Source organism: Procambarus clarkii, chromosome 19, assembly GCF_040958095.1.
Source record: "Procambarus clarkii isolate CNS0578487 chromosome 19, FALCON_Pclarkii_2.0, whole genome shotgun sequence".
Classification (NCBI taxonomy): domain Eukaryota; kingdom Metazoa; phylum Arthropoda; class Malacostraca; order Decapoda; family Cambaridae; genus Procambarus; species Procambarus clarkii.
The window spans coordinates 3,007,306-3,031,091 of NC_091168.1; the positions used below are offsets into that span (position 1 = coordinate 3,007,306).

Here is a 23,786-nt window from a genome sequence, read left to right on the forward strand (position 1 = left end):
ATAATATTATAATAGGAGTAATATATAGGCCACCAAATTTAGACAGAATGGAAGCAAAGCATCTATGGGATGAAATAACTAGAGCATCTAGATCTAACAGTATTTATGTCATGGGTGACTTTAATTTTAGCGGAATAAACTGGTTGAACAAAACAGGGAATAGTGAAGCAGAAGATTTTCTAGAATTAATTGACGATTGCTTTCTTACGCAACACATTAAGGAACCAACACGGGAAAATAATATTTTAGATTTAGTGTTAACTAACAGGGAAACGCAAATTAATGACATCGAAATAGGGAGTCAGCTAGGGAGCAGTGATCACAAAGAAATCAGATTTAGCATAGAATGGAATAGACCAGTAGGAGAAAATTCTGTTAAAGTGCCAGATTTTCGAAAAGCTGATTTTAATAGCCTAAGAAATTTTTTGGGTGAAATTGATTGGAAAGTCTTGGGTATGGGGTGTGGGCCGGTCTTGGAGCGAGACATGAACCCAGCGATAGGTGACTTAAATGGGGATTTCGATGTGGATTCAATATATAACTTATTTAAGAATATTCTAAACAAAGCACAGGAACGTAGTAAACCATACAAATTGAATAGATCGAATACTAATGACCCAAAGTGGATAACAAAGAATTTGAAGAACCTTATAGGTAAAAAGAGAGCTTGGTACAAAAGGATTAAAAATGGGGAGGTCACTTTAGAACAGGAATTCGTACAACTGGTTAGAAATGTTAAAAAAGAGATAAGGAAAGCAAAAAGAAACTATGAAGTTCGCATAGCAGGGCAAGCAAAGACAAATCCTAAAGGGTTTTTTCAGTTATATCGTACTAAGACTAGAGAAAGGACAGGTCCATTAAAAACTGAGACAGGTCAAATAACAGATAGTGATGAAGAGATGAGTAGTATTTTTAATAAATATTTTGTATCTGTATTTACTAAAGAGGAACTTAACAATATGCCTTCAGCCGAACAAGTCTATGTGGGTGGGGACGAGGACAGGTTGACGAGTTTAGCAGTTACCAGGGAGGATGTTCTTAAACAAATAGTAAAACTCAAACCAAACAAATCCCCAGGGCCGGATGAAGTGTTTGCTAGGGTGCTTAAAGAATGCAAAGAGGAGCTTTGTGACCCACTGTCAACCATATTTAATAAATCAATAGAGTCAGGCAGAGTGCCAGAGTTTTGGAAAGTTGCTAATGTGATACCAGTTTTTAAGAAAGGAGATAGATCACTTGCGTCTAACTATCGACCAATTAGCCTAACGTCTATTGTGGGAAAGTTACTCGAATCTATAATAGCAAATAAAATTCGTCTTCATCTTGAAAAACATAAATTAATAATTGAGTCGCAACATGGTTTTATAAATGGCCGTTCATGTTTAACAAATTTGTTATCTTTTTATTCTAGCATTGTTGAGGCAGTTGATAGTGGTAAGGATTGCGATGTTGTATACCTTGACTTTAGCAAAGCTTTTGATACAGTGCCACATGAAAGACTGATTAAAAAAATAGAGTCTCATGGTATTGGGGGTGCTATATTAAGCTGGATTAGGGCATGGCTATACCAAAGGAAACAGAGAGTTAGTATAAATGGAATCAAGTCAGAGTGGGAAAATGTTGTAAGTGGAGTGCCTCAAGGCTCTGTCCTGGGACCTCTGTTGTTTATAATATATATAAATGATTTAGATTCAGGTTTGAGTAGCAACATTTGCAAATTTGCCGATGATACGAAAATCGGTAGGGAAATTAATTCGGAGGAGGACTCACTATCACTTCAAGTTGATCTAGATAGGGTTTTGAAATGGTCAAAGGATTGGCAGATGCAGTTTAATGCTGATAAATGTAAAGTTCTGAGGTTAGGTAATGATGATAGAGTTACAAGATACGAGCTAGATGGTGTTGTGATTGCGAAGTCGGATTGCGAAAGGGATCTGGGAGTTATGATTAGTAAGAATTTAAAACAAAAGGATCAATGCATAAATGTTCGTAATAAGGCAAATCGGACACTTGGATTTATTAATCGCAGCGTTAGTAACAAGACACCTGGTGTGGTTCTCAAGCTATATCTTGCTCTAGTTAGGCCCCATTTAGATTATGCAGTTCAGTTTTGGTCGCCATATTATAGAATGGATATAAATTCACTTGAACGTGTCCAGCGTAGGATGACTAAGTTAATTCCCCAAATTAGAAATCTTTCATATGAAGAAAGATTAACAAAGCTTAAGTTGCATTCACTGGAAAGGCGAAGAGTTAGGGGTGACATGATAGAGGTTTACAAGTGGATGAATGGACATAACCGGGGGGATATTAATAGGGTATTAAAAGTATCAACACAGGACAGAACACGAAACAATGGATATAAATTGGATAAGTTTAGATTTAGGAAAGACTTGGGTAAATACTGGTTCAGTAACAGGGTTGTTGATTTGTGGAACCAATTGCCGCATAACATTGTGGAGGTGGGGTCCCTCGATTGTTTCAAGCACGGGTTGGACAAGTATATGAGTGGGATTGGGAGGTTATAGAATAGGAGCTGCCTCGTATGGGCCAATAGGCCTTCTGCAGTTACCTTTGTTCTTATGTTCTTATGTTCTTATGTTCAATAAAAATAAATTTTCCTAAATAAATAAAATTGTATCCTAAATACAATTTCTTATGTTCATATGTTCTTAACGGCCATTTGTAAAATCATGTTGCGACTCATTTATTAATTTATGTTCTTATGTTCTTATGTTGTTCTTATGTTCTTATGTTCTTCTTATAAATCCCAGTGTACTATTTGCCTTATTACGAACATTCATGCATTGATCCTTTTGTTTTAAATTCTTACTTATCATAACTCCCAGATCCCTTTCGCAATTCGACTTCACAATCTCAACACCATCTAGCTCGTATCTTGTAACACTGTCATCATTACCTAGCCTCAAAACTTTACATTTATCAGCATTAAACTGCATCTGCCAATCCTTTGACCATTTCAAAACCCTATTTAGATCAACATGAAGTTTCAAGCATGGGTTGGACATGTGCATGAGTAGGATTGGGTGGTAATAGATAGGAGCTGCCTCGTATATAAGTACAAGGTACTATAAGTGTACTGTAACACTTGTATTACAAGTGTATAGTAATTGTACTATTCACTCGTAAACCTCTATCCTGTCACTCCTAACTCTTCGCCTTTCCAGTGAATGCAACTTAAGCTTTGCATTCATATGAAATCTTTCTTCATATGAAAGATTTCTAATTTTGGGAATTAACTTAAGTCATCCTACGCTGGACACGTTCAAGTGAATTTATATCCATTCCATAGTACGACGACCAAAACTGAAGTGCATAATCTAAATAGGGCATAACTAGAGCTAGATATAGCTGAAAAACCACACCAAGATGTTACTCTTCTTCTACCTTCTTATGAGCTTGCTATGCTTCTAAATTCTAATGAGCTTGCTCTGCTTCTAACGTCATATGATCTTGCTGTGCTTCTAACTTCTTATGAGTTTGTCCTGCTTCTAACTTCTAACGAGCTTACTTTGCTTCTAACTGCAGATGAGCTTGCTCTGCATCTAACTTCAAATGAGCTTACTCTGTTTCTAACTTCTTATGAGCTTTCTCTGCTTCTAACTTCTATTGAGCATACTCTGCTTCTAAATTCATATGAGTTTGCTCTGCTTCTAACTTCTTATGAAGTTACTCTGCCTCTAACCTGTTTTGAGCTTACTCTGCCTCTGACATCTTATGAACTTGATCTTAATTTATTTTCTTATGAGCTTGCTCTGCTTCTAACTTCTTATGACCTTGGTTTGCTTCTAACTTCTTATGGGCTTGATTTTCTTCTAACGTGTTATGAGCTTGCTCTGCTTCTAACTTTTTAGGAGGTCACGCTGCCTGTAACTTTTTATGAGTATGCTCTGCTTCTAACTTTTTAGGAGGTTATTCTGCCTATTACTTCTTATAAGCTTGCTTGCTATGTTCATATGTTCTTAGCAGGCTTCTCTTCCTCTAACTTCTTTGAAGCTAACTCTGCCTCTAACTTCACATAAGTTTGCTCTGCTTCTAACTTCATAAGAGCTTGTTCTGCTTCTAACTTCATATGAGCTTGATCTGCTTCTATCTTCTTATGAGCTGATTCTGCTTCTAAGTTCATATGAGCTTGCTATGCATCTAACTTCATGTGAGATTGGTCTGTTTCTAACGTGTTGTTAGTTTATTCTGCTTCTAACGTCTTACAAGCTTGCTCTGCTTAAAATTTCTTATGAGCTTGCTCTGCCTCCAAATTCTTATTAGCTTACTCTGCTTCTAACTTCTTATCAGCTTGCTCTGCTTCTGAGTGTTTTTTTATGAGTGTTCTCTTCCTCTAACTTCGTATGAGCTTACTCAGCTTGTAACTCCATATGTGCTTAATCTTCTTTTAACTTTTTATGAGCTTACTCTGCTTTTAACTTCTTATGTGCTTACGTTGCTTCTAACTTCTTATGAGTTTACTCTGCTTCTAACTTTTAATGAGTTTGCTCTGATTTTAACGTCTTATGAGCTTGCACTTCTACTAAAGTCTTATGAGTTTGCTCTGATTCTAAATTCCTACAAGCTTACTCTGCTTGTAACTTCTTATGAGCTTGGTTTGCTTACAACTTCATATGAGCTTACTCTACTTCTAACATCATTAGAGCTTACTTTGCTTCTAACTTCTAAGGAGATTACTCTGCCCCTAGCTTCTTATGAGCTTGATCTGCATCTCAATTCTTATGAGCTTACTTACCTTTTAACTACTTATGATCTTACTCTGCTTCTAATTTCATATGAGCTTAATTTTCTTCTAACTTCTTATGATCTTACACGGCTTCTAACTTCATATGGGCTTGCTCTGCTTCTAACTTCGAAGGAGGTTCCTATGCGTCTAACTTCTTATGACCTTGCTCTGCTTCAAACGTTATATGATCTTGCTATGCTTTCAACTTCTTAGGAGGTTGTTCTGCTTCTAAGTTCTTAGGAGGTTGTTCTGCTTCTTACCCCTGATGAGCTTGCTCTGCTCCTAAATTTTTAGGAGGCTTCTCTGCCTCTAACTTCTTTTCAGCTAACTCTTCTTCTAAGTTCTTATGAGCCTGCTCTGCTTCTAACTTTTCAAGAGTTTACTCTGCTTCTAACTTTGTATTAACTTGCACTGCTTCTAAATTCTTATGAACAATATCTGCTTCTAACTTCAAATGAGCTTGTTCTGCTTCTAACTTCATATGTGCTTTCTCTGCGTCCAACTTAATATGAGCTTACTCTCCTTCTAACTTCTTATGAGCTTGGTCTTCTTCTAACTTAATATGAGCTTGCTCTGCTTCTAACTTCACTTGAGCTTGATCTGCTTCTAACTTTTCATGATCTGACTCTGCTTCTAAGTTTGTTCATATGAGCTTGCTTCTAAGTTTGTTCATATGAGCTTGCTTCTAAGTTTGTTCATATGAGCTTGCTCTTAATCTAAATTCTTATGAGCTTGGTCTGCTTCTATCATCTTATATGCTTGCTCTGCTTCTAACTTCTTAGGAGGTCACTCTGCCTCTAACTTCTTATGAGCTTGCCCCTACTTCTAACTTTTTATGATCTTAGTCTGTTTCTAACTTTGTATGAGCTTGCTCTGATTCTAACTTCTTATGAGCAACTCTGCCTCTAACTTCATATGAGCATGCTCTCCTTCTAACTTCATAAGGGCCTGCTGTGCATCAAACGTCTTATGAGCTTGCTCTGCTTCTAATTTCTTACGAGATTACTCTGTTTCTAACTGCATATGAGCTCTCTCGGCATCTAACTTCATATGAGATTGCTCTGCTTTTAACTTCTTATGAGCTTGCTATGCTTCTAACTTCTATTGAACTTACTCTGCTTCTAAATTCATATGAGCTTGCTCTGCTTCTAACTTCTTAGGAGGTTACTCTGCCTAAACATCTTATGAGCTTACTCTTTTGCTATCTTCTTATGAGCTTTCTATGCCTCTAACTTCTTATGAGCTAACTCTGCTTCTAACTTCTTATGAGCTAACTCTGTTTCTAACTTCAAATGAGCATGCTCTGCTTATAACTTCATAAGAATTTGCTGTGCATCTAACTACTTATGAGGTTGCTCTGCTTCTAACTTCAATTGAGCTTACTCTGCTTCTAACTTCATATGAGTTTGCTCTGCTTATAACTCGTTAGGAGGATACTCTGCCTCAAACCTCGTATGAGCTTACTCTTCATCTGACTTCTTATGAGCTTGCTATGCTTCTAAATTCTTATGAGTTTGCTCTTCCTCTAACTTCATATGAGCTTATTCTGATTGTAACTCCATATGTGCTTAATCTTCTTCTAACTTTTATGAGCTTACTCTGATTTTACCTTTTTATGCACTTACTAAACTTCTAAATATTTATGAGTTTACTCTGCTTCTAACTTCTTATGAGCTTAGTCTGCATTTAACTTCCTATGAGTTTACTCTGCCTCTAACTTCTTATGAGCTTATTTTGCTTCTAATTTCTTATGAGCTTGCTCTGCCTCTAACATATTATGAGTTGGCTCTGCCTCTAACTTCATTTGAGCTTATACTGCTTCTAACTTCATGTGTGCTTTCTCGGTTTCTAACTTCATATGAGCTTACTCTGCTTCTAACGTTTAATGAGCTTGCTCTGCTTCTAACCTCTTATAAGCTTGCACTGCTACTAAATTCAAATAAGCTTGCTTTGATTTTAACTTCTTATGAGCTTGCTCAGTTTGTAACTTCATATGAGCTTACTCTGTTTTTAATTTCTTATGAACTTGCTCTGCTTTTAACTTCATATGAGCTTACTCTGCTTCTAACTTCATAAGAGCTTCCTTTGCTTCTAACTTCAAAGGAGGTTACTCTTCCCCTAACTGCTTATTAACTTCACTTGCATCTCAATTCTTATGAGCTTATTTACCTTTTAACTACTTATGATCTTGCTCTGCTTCTAACTTCATATGGGCTTGCTTTGCTTCTAACTTCGAAGAAGGTTCCTCTGCATCTAACTTCTTATGAGCTTGTTTTTCTTCTAACATCATATGATCTTGCTATGCTTCTAACTTCATGTTAGCTTACTATGCTTCTAATTTCAAATGAGCTTGTTCTGCTTCTTACCTCTTTTGAGCTTGCTCTGCTTCTAAATTCTTATGAGCTTGCTCTGCTTCTAACTTCATATATTAACATGTTCTGCTTCTAAATTCTTAAGAACTTATTCTGCTTCTTACTTTTTATGAGCCTACTCTGCTTCTAACTTCATATGAGCTTGCATTGCCTCTAACTTCTTATGAGCTTACCCTGCTTCAAACATCTTATGAGCTTGCTATGCTTCTAACTTCTCATGAGCTTCCTCTGCTTCTAATTTCTTAGGATTTTACTCTGCCTCTAACTTCTTATGAGATAACTCATCTTCTAACTTCTTATGAGATAACTCATCTTCTAACTTCTTTTGAGCTTGCTCTGCTTATAACTTGATATGAGCTTGCTCTTCTCCTATCTTTTTTGGAGGCTTCTACGCCTCTAACTTCTTTTGAGCTAACTCGGCTTTTAACTTCTTATGAGCTTGCTCTGCTTCTAACTTAATGAGCTTACTCTGCTTCTAACTTCTTATGAGCTTGATCTGCTTCTAACTACTTATGATTTAGCTCTGCTTCTAACTTCATATGAGCTTGCTCTACTTCTAACTTCATATAAGCTTGATCTGCTTCTAATTTTTTATGAGCAAACTCTGCTTCTAACTTCTTATGAGCTTACTCTGCTTCTAACTTGTTATGATCTTGCTCTGCTTTTAACTTAAAATGAGCTTGCTCTGCTTGTAACTTGATATACCCTTGATCTGCTTCTAACTTAATATGAGCTGACTCTGCATCTAAGATCGTTCATATGAGCTTGGTCTGCTTCTATCGTCTTATAAGTTGCTCTGCGTCTAACTTCTTAGGAAGTCACTCTGCCTCTAACTTCTTATGAGCTCACTCTGCTTCTAACTTCTTATGAGTTTTGTCTGCTTCTAATTTTTATGAGCTTGCTCTACTTCTAACTTTTTATGAGCTTGCTCTACTTCTAACTTCTTATGAGCTAACTCTGCTTCTAACTTCATATGAGCATGCTCTGCTTTTAACTTCATAAGAGCTTGCTTTGCATCAAACTTCTTATGAGCTTGCTCTGCTTAGAATTTCTTACGAGCTTACTCCTTTTCTTACTGCATATGACCTTGCTCGGCATTTAACTTCATTTGAGCTTGCTCTGCTTCTAACTTCTTATGAGCTTGCTCTGCTTCTAGCTTCTATTGTTCCTACTCTGCTTCTAACTTCATATGAGCTTGCTCTGCTTGTAACTTCTGAGGAGGTTACTCTTCCTCTAATTTCTTATGAATTTGATCTGTTTATAATTTCATATGAGCTTCCTCTGCTTATAACTTCTTAGGAGATTACTCTGCCTCAAACCTCTTATGAGCTTACTCTGCTTCTAACTTCATATGAGCTTGCTCTCTCACTAACCTTTTATGAGCTTGCTCTGATTCTAAATTCTTTTGAGTGTGCTCTGCTTCAAACTTTATATGAGATTGCTCTGTTTCTATCTTCTTAGGAGGTTTCTCTTCCTATAACTTCTTATGAGCATGCTCTGCTTCTAACTTCATATGAGCTTGCTCTGACACTAACATCTTATGAGCTTGATATGATTTTATTATCTGATGAGCTTGCTCTGCTTCTAACTTCTTATGAGCTTGGTGTGCTTCTAATTTCTTATGATTTTGCACTGCTTCTAACTTCTTATGATCTTGCACTGCTTCTAACTTCATATGAGTTTTGTTTGCTTCTAACTTTATATGAGCTTGGTCTGCTTCTTACTTCTTATGAGCTTGCTCTTCTTCTAACTTCATATGAGCCTCCTGGAACTACCTCTGCCCTGTCTACGTATTGCTGTAACTTTTTTAGTTCCCATTCTGCCTTCAACTGCCTCTGAATCTGAGACTCCAAACTTCCTGCGACTACTGTATTTGCACTTCTGGTGGGCGGGGACTGCTGTAGAATCTCTTTTGGGAGCATGAGCTCATCAACCTCTCTGAGTCATTATTGCTCCCAACTGTTTCGTTTTAACCATACCCATGTATAATGGTAAAGTATAGTGCTTGCTAATTTATCCATGTTTACCTTTTGGAGAAAAACGCCAAACTAGAATTCATAATTTAAGCTTCACCACTACCTGTATTCTAACCATACTGAACTGACAATTAGTTTAGAAAGAACTAATGATGACAATGTTTGGTCAACTTGACTGCCCTTTAAACTGATAAATTGAGCACTTAAGAATACACAGGTAATAAAAATCCTGAGAAATCTTGCAAATTTAATGAAATAAACATAAATATTAATATACATCAAATGCACAGATCACTTAAAGGTATACAATTATTTGTCACTTCACTTCCTAAACACCTGGCTCCGGGAAAGGTAACCCAAAACACGTCTATTATGACTAGTCTCGGCTCCCAGACAGAAATTTAACAGAACATGTGATATCAAGGATTCCACCATTAATCTTCTAAATTTTCTTGTGTTTTTTTACTTGAGAAGAAAATTTAAAAATGAACTCTCCAAAGTTCATTTTACAATTTTAATAAATCCTGAAGCGAAAAGATGCATTTCGTTGACCCTTGTTAACATTATCAAATGCTGAGTTCGAATCGTTAAAAAAATTACCTGATAAAAAAATATATATATTATATATATATATATATATATATATATATATATATATATATATATATATATATATATATATATATATATATATATATATATATATATAATAATATATATATATATATATATATATATAATAATATATATATATATATATATATATATATATATATATATATATATATATATAATAATATATATATATATATATATATATATATAATATATATATATATATATATATATATATAATATATATATATATATATATATATATATATATATATATATATATATATATATATGTCGTACCTAGTAGCCAGAACGAACTTCTCAGCCTACTATGCAAGGGCCGATTTGCCTAATAAGCCAAGTTTTCATGAATTAATATATTTTCTCAAATTTTTTTCTTATGAAATGATAAAGCTACCCATTTCATTATGTATGAGGTCAGTTTTTTTTTATTGGAGTTAATATTAACGTAGATATATGACCGAACCTAACCAACCCTACCTAACCTAACCTAACCTATCTTTATAGGTTAGGTTAGGTTAGGTAGCCGAAAATGTTAGGTTAGGTTAGGTTAGGTAGTCGAAAAACAATTAATTCATGAAAAGTTGGCTTATTAGGCAAATCGGGCCTTGAATAGTAGGCAGAGAAGTGCGTTCTGGCTATTAGGTACGACATATATATATATATATATATATATATATATATATATATATATATATATATATATATATATATATATATATATATATATATATATATATATATATAATATATATATATACATGGATAAGGTGAAAGTAAAGTACCTCACTTATGGACCAATTGGGCTACTGCAGTTTGTCACTGCATTTGTTGATTATTTTGGTGTTGTTAGTCAGGATATCTCTGATGATGATCTGGTTATGTATAGAGACCATGTATGTTCCCTGACACGGCTTTGCTGTTTGTGCATTGTTGTGTTCGTTGAAAATCATATGTGGTTGGTTTTGTTGTTATTTTGCTAATATATAGAAGTGGGTTGGGCTGACAGTCCCCGAGTGTACATGTGAACGCTTTGATGACATTTGTTCCTTTCAATGGGATTTTGTTTGGTGTCAGGAGAGTATTCGAGAGAAAGTTGGTAGTCTTCTTGCTCTTATAGTATATAAAATGGGGGTAGCCAGCATTGCCAAGGTCTGTTTGTCTCCCATCCCTCTATCTATCTATCCATCCATCTACCTGTATATTTATCTATCCATCCATCTATATTTATCTATCCATCCATCTATATTTAACTATCCATCCATCTACCTGTATATATATCGATCCATCCATATATATTTATCTATCCACCCATTTATATTTATCTATCCATCCATTTATATTTATCTATCTATCCATTTACATTTATCTATCCATCCATCTATATTTACATATCCATCCATCCTTCCATTTATCTATCCATCCATCTATTTAACCATCCAATTATCCATCCATCTATCTATACATATATTTATCAATATCTTTAAATATATTTATCCATCTATCTTTAAATATATTTATCCATCTATCTTTAAATATATTTATCCATCTATCTCTCCATCTATCTTTCAACCTGTCTTTCTATATCTCTATCCAAATATCTATTTTATCCATATATCCCGCTATTTATCCATGTGGCCATCTATCCATCCATATATCCATCTATCTATCAAACTATTCATCCAACAATCTACACATCCATCCATTTACCTATCCGTCCATTCATCTACCCCTCTACCTATCTATCTACTTATCCATCCATCCATCTATCTATCAATCTATCCATCGACCATCTATCCATCAAACCATATTGCTTTGTATCCTTTCTGTCCATCTGTGTATCAGTTCATCCATTGATCCATCCATTTATATATCCATCAATTTTCCTATCTATCCATTTATGTATCCATTTATCTTCCAGTCCATCAATCTATCAATCCATCCATCCATCTTTCCATCTTTCCATTAATCTATCCATCTATCCACTCACCTATCCATACATCTACTCATCTGCATATCCATCCAGTTACCACCATCCGTCTACAATCTATCTGTCTGTCTTCCATCTATCCTTCCATCTATGTACTGTCTGTTTCTGTGTCGTTCTCTGTCTCTGTCTGTCTCTGTCTTTATCTTTGTCTTTATCTCTATCTCTCTGTCTATCTGTCTCTCTCGCTCATACAATATATAATTGTGTAAAATGTAGGCGGTGGCCAGTGAGAGAAGGTTTGAGGAGTGCAATTCTCAGAAAAGAGTGGTTTCCCCTTACTTTGCTAAAGGACTCTAGCTTGATAAACATTTTAAGATGGGGAAGAATCTTGTGTTTTATGCCAGTACGGGCAAATTATTGACAGCAGAAAGTTTTTGATCATTTTCTGTTAGAGATTAGTGAATAATGGTGCATAAGAAAAATTTATTTTGAGAAGCTTGTTTTGAAAATAATAACTGTGTAGCTGGCGGGCAGTACCAAAAATCGTCGTAGGGTCTGAATTTGGTCCTGGCACGTTGTTTCCTTTCTTGAAATCAGGTGAACCCGACCAGACTACGTTCATTCCATACCACAGACCATTCCCTCTGTCAGTTTGGCTGATGCTAGCTAGTCCAAGCGCGTGGGCTCCAACTTCGAGCAGACAGGCAGACATAGATAAACAGACAAAAATTCCTATTCTCTGACTGTATTGATTATTAATTCGATCTTGCAGTTGGTGTTGGTAGGAGTTACATTTCTCTCAATAATGTTTTGAAAGATTCTCTCTTCCGTTCTGTGAGCCATACAGAAATTCCAGAAAAATATTTTAAAAGTAGGAGGTCGGTAATGTACAATTGTCAGTCTCGTTTGAGGTTTCATGGCGAAATACCTCCCTTTTAATGATTTCTTCGACGTTTTGTTAGAGTATCCATTACCGACTAGGACCTGCCTTGCTCTACCAACTTCCTCGGACACCTGCTTTCACCTGGAACTGTGTGAAGACACGGTTGACATAGGCATTATACACAACCTCAGTGTAGGTTGCAGTCTGAAGTCCACAATTCTTTTCTAAGATTGTTACATATAAGAAAGTTAGTCTACCTCAAGTCTATCTCATAAGTGAACATTAGAACTGAGTGAGGTGTCTCACCTTCACCTCATCCCCGGTTATATATCAAGCAGCACAAAAACATGTTATCATTCAATCTTTGCCTTTGATAATGACGGCAAGGGTCAGAGAAACGCATCTCTTAGCATCAGGAGTTAATAAATTAGTTTTATGAGCTTTAATGAGCTCATACATATATGGCAAAGATTGTGAACAAGTCTTAAGTTTAGTGACAAATTCATTATCTTCTATTAAACACTTTACGGCTTTGTTGAAATGAGCATTGACATTTTTAAATTGGGTCGCTCCTAATTGTTATATAAGTGTTTCTCACACTGAACAAGTCTTAAATTTTATTAACATGTTCAGTTTTGTTCACGATGACAACAGCATTCGGCTTATCATCATAAGTGTAAAAGAAACATATATGTTTAGGATTTTCAAATATTTAATAAATTTATAAGGGCACTTGGGAGCAGCGCGGTATATAGAGAACTATTGACAGCACCCATGAATAATATGAATAACATGAAACATAAATAACAAATAATATGAATAACATGAAACATGAATAACAAATAACATGAAATGAAGCATCAGTGTTCTTCTAAAGAATACAAATATCCTTTGCTACATTGATAAAATTCACTTTTATATTTTAATTAGACAAAATCAAACACTACACTAATGTAGAAAGAATATTTATTTAATAATAAGTAAGAGGGGTAAGGAGAGATATTTAATTATATAGGAAAAAATATAATTATCAAATAGGGATGTAAGATTGCAGTAAAAATATATATTTGATAAAGGATCTCAAAAGACTTTATGACTTCTAAGTGCTGACGTCACACACGTAAGACTACGGAGTGCTGACGTCACACACGTAAGACTACTGAGTGCTGACGTCACACACGTAAGACTACTGAGTGCTGACGTCACACACGTAAGGCTACTGAGTGCTGACGTCACACACGTAAGACTACTGAGTGCTGACGTCACACACGTAAGACTACTGAGTGCTGGCGTCACACACGTAAGACTACTGAGTGCTGACGTCACACACGTAAGGCTATTGAGTGCAGACGATGCATTCATAAGACTATTGAGTGCAGACGATGCATACATAAGACTATTGAGTGCAAACGATGCATTCATAAGACTATTGAGTGCAGACGATGAATGCGTAAGACTATTGAGTGCAGACGATGAATGCGTAAGACTATTGAGTGCAGACGATGTTTACTCAAGACTACCGAGTGGAGCCTCACACAGGTAAGACAACTGAGTACATACGTTATTCAGTTTCACACACACACACACACACACACATATAGGGGCCTCGTAGCCTGGTGGATAGCGCGCAGGACTCGTAATTCCGTGGCGCGGGTTCGATTCCCGCACGAGGCAGAAACAAATGGGCAAAGTTTCTTTCACCCTGAATGCCCCTGTTACCTAGCAGTAAATAGGTACCTGGGAATTAGTCAGCTGTCACGGGCTGCTTCCCGGGGTGTGTGTGTGTGTGTGGTGTGGAAAAAAAAGTAGTAAACAGTTGAGAGGCGGGCCGAAAGAGCAAAGCTCAACCCCCGCAAAACACAACTAGGTGAACATAACTAGGTGAACAACTAGGCGAACACACACACACACCTCTTAGACCGTTGAGAGGCGGAACCAAAGAGCCAGAGCTCAACCCCCGCAAGCACAATTATGTAAGTACACATACGCACACACACCACACACACGCGCACGAAGGCACCCTGAATGCAGTGTGTATTTCTCCTCTCTATCGCCACACTGAGGCGCTGGAAAAGGAAGCTGGCAGCTATAGGGTTCTCTTGTTGTTTCAATTAGCCTAGAACCCAGTTCCTTAAAAAAACTGGTGGCACTCTTACCCCAGGCGCCGAGTGTCTCAGAAGCATTGGGGACAAAATTGTAGTGGTGATCCAGCTCTCTGTACTTACGGGATTTGGCTGATTCCCTGTGAGTTGCAGCGCCACCTGGTTGTGCAACACTCAAATCAGTGTAGGTGTTAGCCAGGGTTGATACGCACGTGTATTCCCACACCAACTGGTTGCCATTTTTCCAGGCGTTCACAGTGATACCATCTGGGTGACTAATAAGAGCATCAGAGTTATGGGGTGTTAGGTAATGAGGCTCTCTCTCGGCTGGGCATACAGCTGTGGTAAGACTCCTCTTGATGATGTCGTTAACTTCACTGTGTCTCGAGTGCCATCCCCCTGTGCTTTGGCAGAGCAGGCCATGGTGACCGTACCTGTCAGCCACCACCTCGCCCCAAATACACCAATATTTGGTGTGGATTGGGGCAGCAAGGCGGAGGGCCACAGCAATTCAGAGGGCGTGTGGTGCAAGACGTGTGCCAGACATTGGGGTTGCTTACAGAAAATCCTCTGCATGTGGGGCTGCTGCTGCTGCTGTGAGGCGAGCAATGTCGTGTTGTGTTGTTGCAGCACCCAGGCACTCTGCAGCAACTTGGTCTACAATGGGGCCATCCCAGCTGGATTGCTTGTGGGCTTTTGAGGATGGTGGTTAAGGTGATGCGCCTGCAAGAGAGGCCCACTCTGTGGCACAGCGTATAAAATTGGAATCGTGTACACCTGCCAGCTGATGTAAGTAGGCAGGTAGAATTTCCTTCACAAGATCATCGGATACTGAGGACAGGAAGGCTGGTACAGCGATTTGCGTTGCTGTTCTAACTCCGAGGTCCCCAAGTCTTACTGGAAGAGAAGCTTGTTTCCACTGTAGGTCATCAAGAGAGAGGTTGAGGGGTTTCTCTAACATTGATTTCAGTAACAGGACATGTGCACCTAGTTTTTGGCTACTGTAGGATGGTGAACACCAGAAAGTAGGTTAACCTGGAGAGGGACAGGCATCTGGTGATGAGGACGGGAAGGACTATTCATCATGAGCATCAATATCCTCAATCCACCCATCCATCCTGTTAAGGTCGGCGATTTTCTTATCAAGGACCTCATCGATGACTTTCAGCCCCAGGGGTTGCTCCTAGGAGTGTGCTATCTTCAGGTTTAGTTATATGAATATTTGGCAGAACATCCTCTATTCTCCCTATGATGCCCTGGTTGGAACATATTATTTCACACTTGGAAGGGGTTTTATTATATTCAATATAATATAATAAAAATATTTAAAATAAACCAACTGGAAACATTTTATTGAAAATAAAGAAAATCACTCGGCCTATTAGGCATATCGGGCATTCCATAGTAGGCCGAGAAGTACGTTATGGCTACTAGGTACGACAATAAATAATCATTATTTGCTCATGAAGCAGAGTTGATGAGGCTTCCTTAAGACTTGTTCATTAAATATTCATATTATTTACTCATGTAGCAGTTGATGAGGCTTCCTTACGACTTGTTCAATAAATAATCATATTATTTACTCATGTAGCAGAGTTGATGAGGGGGGGGGGGGATTAAGAAGGCGTTCCACGGCATGCTCTAGCCAAGGCACCGCCGGAATGTTTGTGGTTCAGTGGAATCTTGACTTGAATTTGGTTAAATATGTAATTAGCACTCATAAACTATTGACCAAATGCATATACCACAATCCTCCACTCATTTGTATGTAGAATAAATAATTTTCTTTGCAATCCTTTTCTCGTCTAACTTTTATATTGAAAATTGGGATTCCATTTTACACATATTCTGGAGAAAAACAAAATTCTGGTTAACGCTTCGCATCCCACTGAATGTGAGAAGCAGGGATATATTGTATGTATATCTTGGATAACAATAATTTTGGTAGTTTTATTCAATAAAATCGTCAAATATATACTACGACGAAACATTTGAACCATGATGACTTCTTCATCTTATAATCCACGGGAACATGAGGTGTCACATTATATGGTGATATAGAGGCGATCGTTACCGGTGTAGAGAACGCATTATATATTGGTTCCCCCCATCCCAGATGTCGGCCTCCCTCTTCTGAGGTGTTGAACTAGCTTTCCTACGGGATGCCAACACCCCACTCAATAGAGTTCCATACAGAATCACCATGGAAGTAGTACTTGACTGGAACATTGCAGCAGCCTCTGAGAGAGGTATACTGGATAGTAATGGGAGCACTGCCTGACGCGTCTCTTTGTGACAACCATTGCTGCTGACCAACCACTGATCCGTTGCCTACTCTGTAAACAGAAAAATAAATATTAACAATTCAATGCAGAAAAGATAATTAAAAATAAAATGACTAACAATACCAATTATGTTCTCTATCTAGCCGGAAAGTTAATGTGTTAAAAAATCCGAGTACGTTTTATACATTTTTGTATCTGAATTGTATATTTTTTTAGTGTTTTTTTATTCATATGTATAATCATCGTATTTTTCAATCATCATCATCTCCTCTGTGTATTTTGTCGCGTGGCTGTGAATGCACTCGATGAGTTGCCTGTTGCAGATGTTGTAGCTGCATACCTGCATGATGTAGATATAGCAGTTGCAGAGTTGCATGTTGTAGCTGCAGAGTTGAATGTTGTAGCTGTAGAGTTGCATGTTATAGATGATGTAGCTGCAGAGTTGCATGTTGTAGCTGTAGAGTTGCATGTTATAGATGTTGTAGCTGCAGAGTTGCATGTTGTATATGTTGTAGCTGTAGAGTTGCATGTTATTGATGTTGTAGCTGCAGAGTTCCATGTTATAGATGTTGTAGCTGCAGAGTTGCATGTTGTATATGTTGTAGCTGTAGAGTTGCATGTTATTGATGTTGTAGCTGCAGAGTTGCATGTTATTGATGTTGTAGCTGTAGAGTTGCATGTGATAGATTTTGTAGCTGCACAGTTGCATGTTTTAGATGTTGAAGCTGTAGAGTTGCATGTTGTAGCTGCAGAATTGCATGTTGTAGCTATAGAGTTGCATGTTATAGATGTTGAAGCTGTAGAGATGCATGTTGTAGATGATGTAGCTGTAGAGTTGCATGGTGGAGCTGCAGAATTGCATGATGTAGCTGCAGAGTTATATGTTGTAGATGTTTTAGTTGTAAAGTTGCATGCTGTAGAAGTTGTAGTTGCAAAGTTGCATGTTGTAGATGTTGTAGCTGCAGAGTTGCATGTTGTAGATGTTGTAGCTAAAAAGTTGCATGTTGTAGATGTTGTAGTTGCAAAGTTGCATGTTGAAGTGGCAGAGATGCATGTTGTAGCTGTAGAGTTGCATGTTGTAGCTGCAGAGTTGCATGGTGTAGCTGCAGCGTTGCATGGTGTAGCTGCAGAGTTGCATGGTGTAGCTGCAGAGTTGCAAGTTGTAGCGGCAGAGTTGCATGTTGTAGCGGCAGAGTTGCAAGTTGTAGCTGCAGCGTTGCATGGTGTAGCTGCAGAGTTGCATGTTGTAGCTGCAGAGTTGTATGTTGTAGCGGCAGAGTTGCATGATGTAGCTGCAGAGTTGCAAGTTGTAGCTGCAGAGTTGCAAGTTGTAGCTGCAGAGTTGCATGTTGTAGCTGCAGAGTTGTATGTTGTAGCGGCAGAGTTGTATGTTGTAGCGGCAGAGTTGTATGTTGTAGCGGCAGAGTTGCATGTTGTAGCTGCAGAGTTGCATGTTGTAGCTGCAGAGTTGCATGTTGTAGCTGCAGAGTTGCATGTTGTAGCTGCAGAGTTGCATGTTGTAGCTGCAGAGTTGCATGTTGTAGCTGCAGAGTTGTATGTTGTAGCTGCAGAGTTGTATGTTGTAGCTGCAGAGTTGTATGTTGTAGCTGCAGAGTTGTATGTTGTAGCGGCAGAGTTGTATGTTGTAGCGGCAGAGTTGCATGTTGTAGCGGCAGAGTTGCATGTTGTAGCGGCAGAGTTGCATGTTGTAGCTGCAGAGTTGCATGTTGTAGCGGCAGAGTTGCATGTTGTAGCGGCAGAGTTGTATGTTGTAGCGGCAGAGTTGTATGTTGTAGCGGCAGAGTTGCATGTTGTAGCTGCAGAGTTGCATGTTGTAGCTGCAGAGTTGCATGTTGTAGCGACAGAGTTGCATGTTGTAGCTGCAGAGTTGCATGTTGTAGCTGCAGAGTTGCATGTTGTAGCTGCAGAGTTGCATGTTGTAGCTGCAGAGTTGCATGTTGTAGCTGCAGAGTTGCATGTTGTAGCTGCAGAGTTGCATGTTGTAGCTGCAGAGTTGCATGTTGTAGCTGCAGAGTTGCATGTTGTAGCTGCAGAGGTGCATGATGTAGCTGCAGAGTTGCATGATGTAGCTGCAGAGTTGCATGATGTAGCTGCAGAGTTGCGTGTTGTAGCTGCAGAGTTGCGTGTTGTAGTGGCAGAGTTGCGTGTTGTAGTGGCAGAGTTGCGTGTTGTAGTGGCAGAGTTGCGTGTTGTAGTGGCAGAGTTGCGTGTTGTAGTGGCAGAGTTGCGTGTTGTAGCGGCAGAGTTGCATGTTGTAGCGGCAGAGTTGCATGTTGTAACTGTAGAGTTGCATGTTGTAGCAGCAGAGTTGCATGTTGTAACTGTAGAGTTGCATGTTGTAGCAGCAGAGTTGCATGTTGTAGCAGCAGAGTTGCATGTTGTAGCTGCAGAGGTGTATGTTGTAGCTGCAGAGTTGCATGTTTTAGCTGTAGAGTTGCATGTTATAGATGATGTAGCTGCAGAGTTGCATGTTGTAGCTGTAGAGTTGCATGTTATAGATGTTGTAGCTGCAGAGTTGCATGTTGTATATGTTGTAGCTGTAGAGTTGCATGTTATTGATGTTGTAGCTGCAGAGTTCCATGTTATAGATGTTGTAGCTGCAGAGTTGCATGTTGTATATGTTGTAGCTGTAGAGTTGCATGTTATTGATGTTGTAGCTGCAGAGTTGCATGTTATTGATGTTGTAGCTGTAGAGTTGCATGTGATAGATTTTGTAGCTGCACAGTTGCATGTTTTAGATGTTGAAGCTGTAGAGTTGCATGTTGTAGCTGCAGAATTGCATGTTGTAGCTATAGAGTTGCATGTTATAGATGTTGAAGCTGTAGAGATGCATGTTGTAGATGATGTAGCTGTAGAGTTGCATGGTGGAGCTGCAGAATTGCATGATGTAGCTGCAGAGTTATATGTTGTAGATGTTTTAGTTGTAAAGTTGCATGCTGTAGAAGTTGTAGTTGCAAAGTTGCATGTTGTAGATGTTGTAGCTGCAGAGTTGCATGTTGTAGATGTTGTAGCTAAAAAGTTGCATGTTGTAGATGTTGTAGTTGCAAAGTTGCATGTTGAAGTGGCAGAGATGCATGTTGTAGCTGCAGAGTTGCATGTTGTAGCTGCAGAGTTGCATGGTGTAGCTGCAGCGTTGCATGGTGTAGCTGCAGAGTTGCATGGTGTAGCTGCAGAGTTGCAAGTTGTAGCGGCAGAGTTGCATGTTGTAGCGGCAGAGTTGCAAGTTGTAGCTGCAGCGTTGCATGGTGTAGCTGCAGAGTTGCATGTTGTAGCTGCAGAGTTGTATGTTGTAGCGGCAGAGTTGCATGGTGTAGCTGCAGAGTTGCAAGTTGTAGCTGCAGAGTTGCAAGTTGTAGCTGCAGAGTTGCAAGTTGTAGCTGCAGAGTTGCATGTTGTAGCTGCAGAGTTGTATGTTGTAGCGGCAGAGTTGTATGTTGTAGCGGCAGAGTTGTATGTTGTAGCGGCAGAGTTGCATGTTGTAGCTGCAGAGTTGCATGTTGTAGCTGCAGAGTTGCATGTTGTAGCTGCAGAGTTGCATGTTGTAGCTGCAGAGTTGCATGTTGTAGCTGCAGAGTTGCATGTTGTAGCTGCAGAGTTGCATGTTGTAGCTGCAGAGTTGTATGTTGTAGCTGCAGAGTTGTATGTTGTAGCTGCAGAGTTGTATGTTGTAGCGGCAGAGTTGTATGTTGTAGCGGCAGAGTTGTATGTTGTAGCGGCAGAGTTGCATGTTGTAGCGGCAGAGTTGCATGTTGTAGCGGCAGAGTTGCATGTTGTAGCTGCAGAGTTGCATGTTGTAGCGGCAGAGTTGTATGTTGTAGCGGCAGAGTTGTATGTTGTAGCTGCAGAGTTGCATGTTGTAGCTGCAGAGTTGCATGTTGTAGCGACAGAGTTGCATGTTGTAGCTGCAGAGTTGCATGTTGTAGCTGCAGAGTTGCATGTTGTAGCTGCAGAGTTGCATGTTGTAGCTGCAGAGTTGCATGTTGTAGCTGCAGAGTTGCATGTTGTAGCTGCAGAGTTGCATGTTGTAGCTGCAGAGTTGCATGTTGTAGCTGCAGAGTTGTATGTTGTAGCTGCAGAGTTGTATGTTGTAGCTGCAGAGTTGTATGTTGTAGCGGCAGAGTTGTATGTTGTAGCGGCAGAGTTGTATGTTGTAGCGGCAGAGTTGCATGTTGTAGCGGCAGAGTTGCATGTTGTAGCGGCAGAGTTGCATGTTGTAGCTGCAGAGTTGCATGTTGTAGCGGCAGAGTTGTATGTTGTAGCGGCAGAGTTGTATGTTGTAGCTGCAGAGTTGCATGTTGTAGCTGCAGAGTTGCATGTTGTAGCGACAGAGTTGCATGTTGTAGCTGCAGAGTTGCATGTTGTAGCTGCAGAGTTGCATGTTGTAGCTGCAGAGTTGCATGTTGTAGCTGCAGAGTTGCATGTTGTAGCTGCAGAGTTGCATGTTGTAGCTGCAGAGTTGCATGTTGTAGCTGCAGAGTTGCATGTTGTAGCTGCAGAGTTGCATGATGTAGCTGCAGAGTTGCATGATGTAGCTGCAGAGTTGCATGATGTAGCTGCAGAGTTGCATGATGTAGCTGCAGAGTTGCGTGTTGTAGCTGCAGAGTTGCGTGTTGTAGTGGCAGAGTTGCGTGTTGTAGTGGCAGAGTTGCGTGTTGTAGTGGCAGAGTTGCGTGTTGTAGTGGCAGAGTTGCGTGTTGTAGTGGCAGAGTTGCATGTTGTAGCGGCAGAGTTGCATGTTGTAACTGTAGAGTTGCATGTTGTAGCAGCAGAGTTGCATGTTGTAACTGTAGAGTTGCATGTTGTAGCAGCAGAGTTGCATGTTGTAGCAGCAGAGTTGCATGTTGTAGCTGCAGAGTTGTATGTTGTAGCTGCAGAGTTGCATGTTTTAGCTGCAGAGTTGCATGTTGTAGCTGTAGAGTTGCATGTTGTAGCTGTAGAGTTGCATGTTGTAGCAGCAGAGTTGCATGTTGTAGCAGCAGAGTTGCATGTTGTAACTGTAGAGTTGCATGTTGTAGCAGCAGAGTTGCATGTTGTAACTGTAGAGTTGCATGTTGTAGCAGCAGAGTTGCATGTTGTAGCTGCAGAATTGCATGTTGTAGCATCAGAGTTGAATGTTGTATCTGCAGAGTTGCATGTTGGAGCGACAGAGTTGCATGTTGTAGCGACAGAGTTGCATGTTGTAGCGACAGAGTTGCATGTTGTAGCGACAGAGTTGCATGTTGTAGCGACAGAGTTGCATGTTGTAGCGACAGAGTTGCATGTTGTAGCTGCAGAGTTGCATGTTGCAGCTGCAGAGTTGCATGTTGTATCTGCAGAGTTGAATGTTGTATCTGCAGAGTTGAATGTTGTATCTGCAGAGTTGCATGTTTTATCTGCAGAGTTGCATGTTGTATCTGCAGAGTTGCATGTTGGAGCGACAGAGTTGCATGTTGTAGCTGCAGAGTTGCATGTTGTAGCGGCAGAGTTGCATGTTGGAGCGACAGATTTGCATGTTGTAGCTGCAGAGTTGCATGTTGTAGCGGCAGAGTTGCATGTTGGAGCGACAGAGTTGCATGTTGTAGCTGCAGAGTTGCATGTTGTAGCGGCAGAGTTGCATGTTGGAGCGACAGATTTGCATGTTGTAGCTGCAGAGTTGCATGTTGTAGCGTCAGAGTTGCATGTTGTAGCTGCAGAGTTGCATGTTGTAGCTGCAGAGTTGTATGTTGTAGCTGCAGAGATGTATGCTGTAGCTGCAGAGTTGTATGTTACAGATGCTCATAGATAGCATCTATAGATGATATAGAGAGCTACAGAGAAAGTCGTCAAATTTTGTTTCAGCTTTCTCAATATAATGAAGGATACCAGGGAGCTGATAGTCCCCTACAGGCAATTAGATTTAAGACATTACCTTAGTTTTCATCAGATGGTCGAGGCAACTGGACAAGTTTTATAGTATTATTAAGAAACTGTTTGGGTTTGGCAGAATAATATAATTTCAAGTAATATGTAAGGAATTATCAAACGAAGGCACCAAGCCGGGAAGGCTATGTAGCACCATCAAAAGTTCGGAATAATCATAGGGCGCTAAATATCACCTAGGAAGTCAATATGAGAACAGAAACGCACAAAGGAAACGATATCAAAAGTATCCAAATCACCAAGAGTTCTATCGAGGGTCAAGTGACCAGGGGATGGTTAGGAAGCAAAACACGCTCGTCCTGGAAATCAGGACATTCAACAAGGAAATGCACAACTGTAAAAGGGACAATGCAGTTTGGATAATGAGGAGCAGATCGCTGCTCCATTAAGTATCCATGAGTTAAACGTGTATGGTCAATATGTAACCTCGCCAGAGCCGTTTCCCACCGCTGGTTACGATAATAGGAGGAAGGCCATGGGATCACACTACTCTTAAGAGTGCACAGTTTGTTACAAGTACCAGAAGACCAACGACCCTGCTAACGGGCAAGGAGGGAGGAATGAATAACTGGGTAAAAGTCGGAATAAGGAATATCTTTTCGGGAGATGGGACAAGTGCAGATAGCTTCCTTAGTGACAGTGTCCGCACGCTCATTTAAGGACACTCCAATATGGCTGTGAACCCAGCAAAACTACAATGTCTTGAATCTACTGGAGATAAGAAACAGCAAATGTTGAATCCCGACTACTCCCGGATGGAATGGATTAAAGGACTCCAGAGCCATGAGGACACAGAGTAAACTACAACAAAAAAGGAGGATTGACAGCGAGAAAGCAGTTGACGAAGAGCATAGAGAAAAGCATAAAGTTCAACCAGGAAGATGCTAGTCTCCGGAGGCAGGCAACACATATAGGTGTGGTCAGGAAAAACAA

General features: G+C 39.3%; 1 protein-coding gene across 1 annotated transcript in view; it reads left to right on the forward strand.

The window, feature by feature from the left end:
- The window catches only part of LOC138366541 (uncharacterized), a 77,435-nt gene extending 54,716 nt beyond the window's left edge, over positions 1–22,719 (forward strand). Inside the window, exons 3-8 of the mRNA XM_069327574.1 lie at positions 8,584–8,725; positions 17,258–18,789; positions 18,928–20,871; positions 21,026–21,035; positions 21,383–21,625; positions 21,971–22,719. Coding sequence (XP_069183675.1) covers positions 8,584–8,725; positions 17,258–18,789; positions 18,928–20,871; positions 21,026–21,035; positions 21,383–21,625; positions 21,971–22,719 — 4,620 coding nt within the window. The remainder of the gene's footprint in view (positions 1–8,583; positions 8,726–17,257; positions 18,790–18,927; positions 20,872–21,025; positions 21,036–21,382; positions 21,626–21,970) is intronic.
- The last annotated feature ends 1,067 nt before the right edge of the window (positions 22,720–23,786 follow it).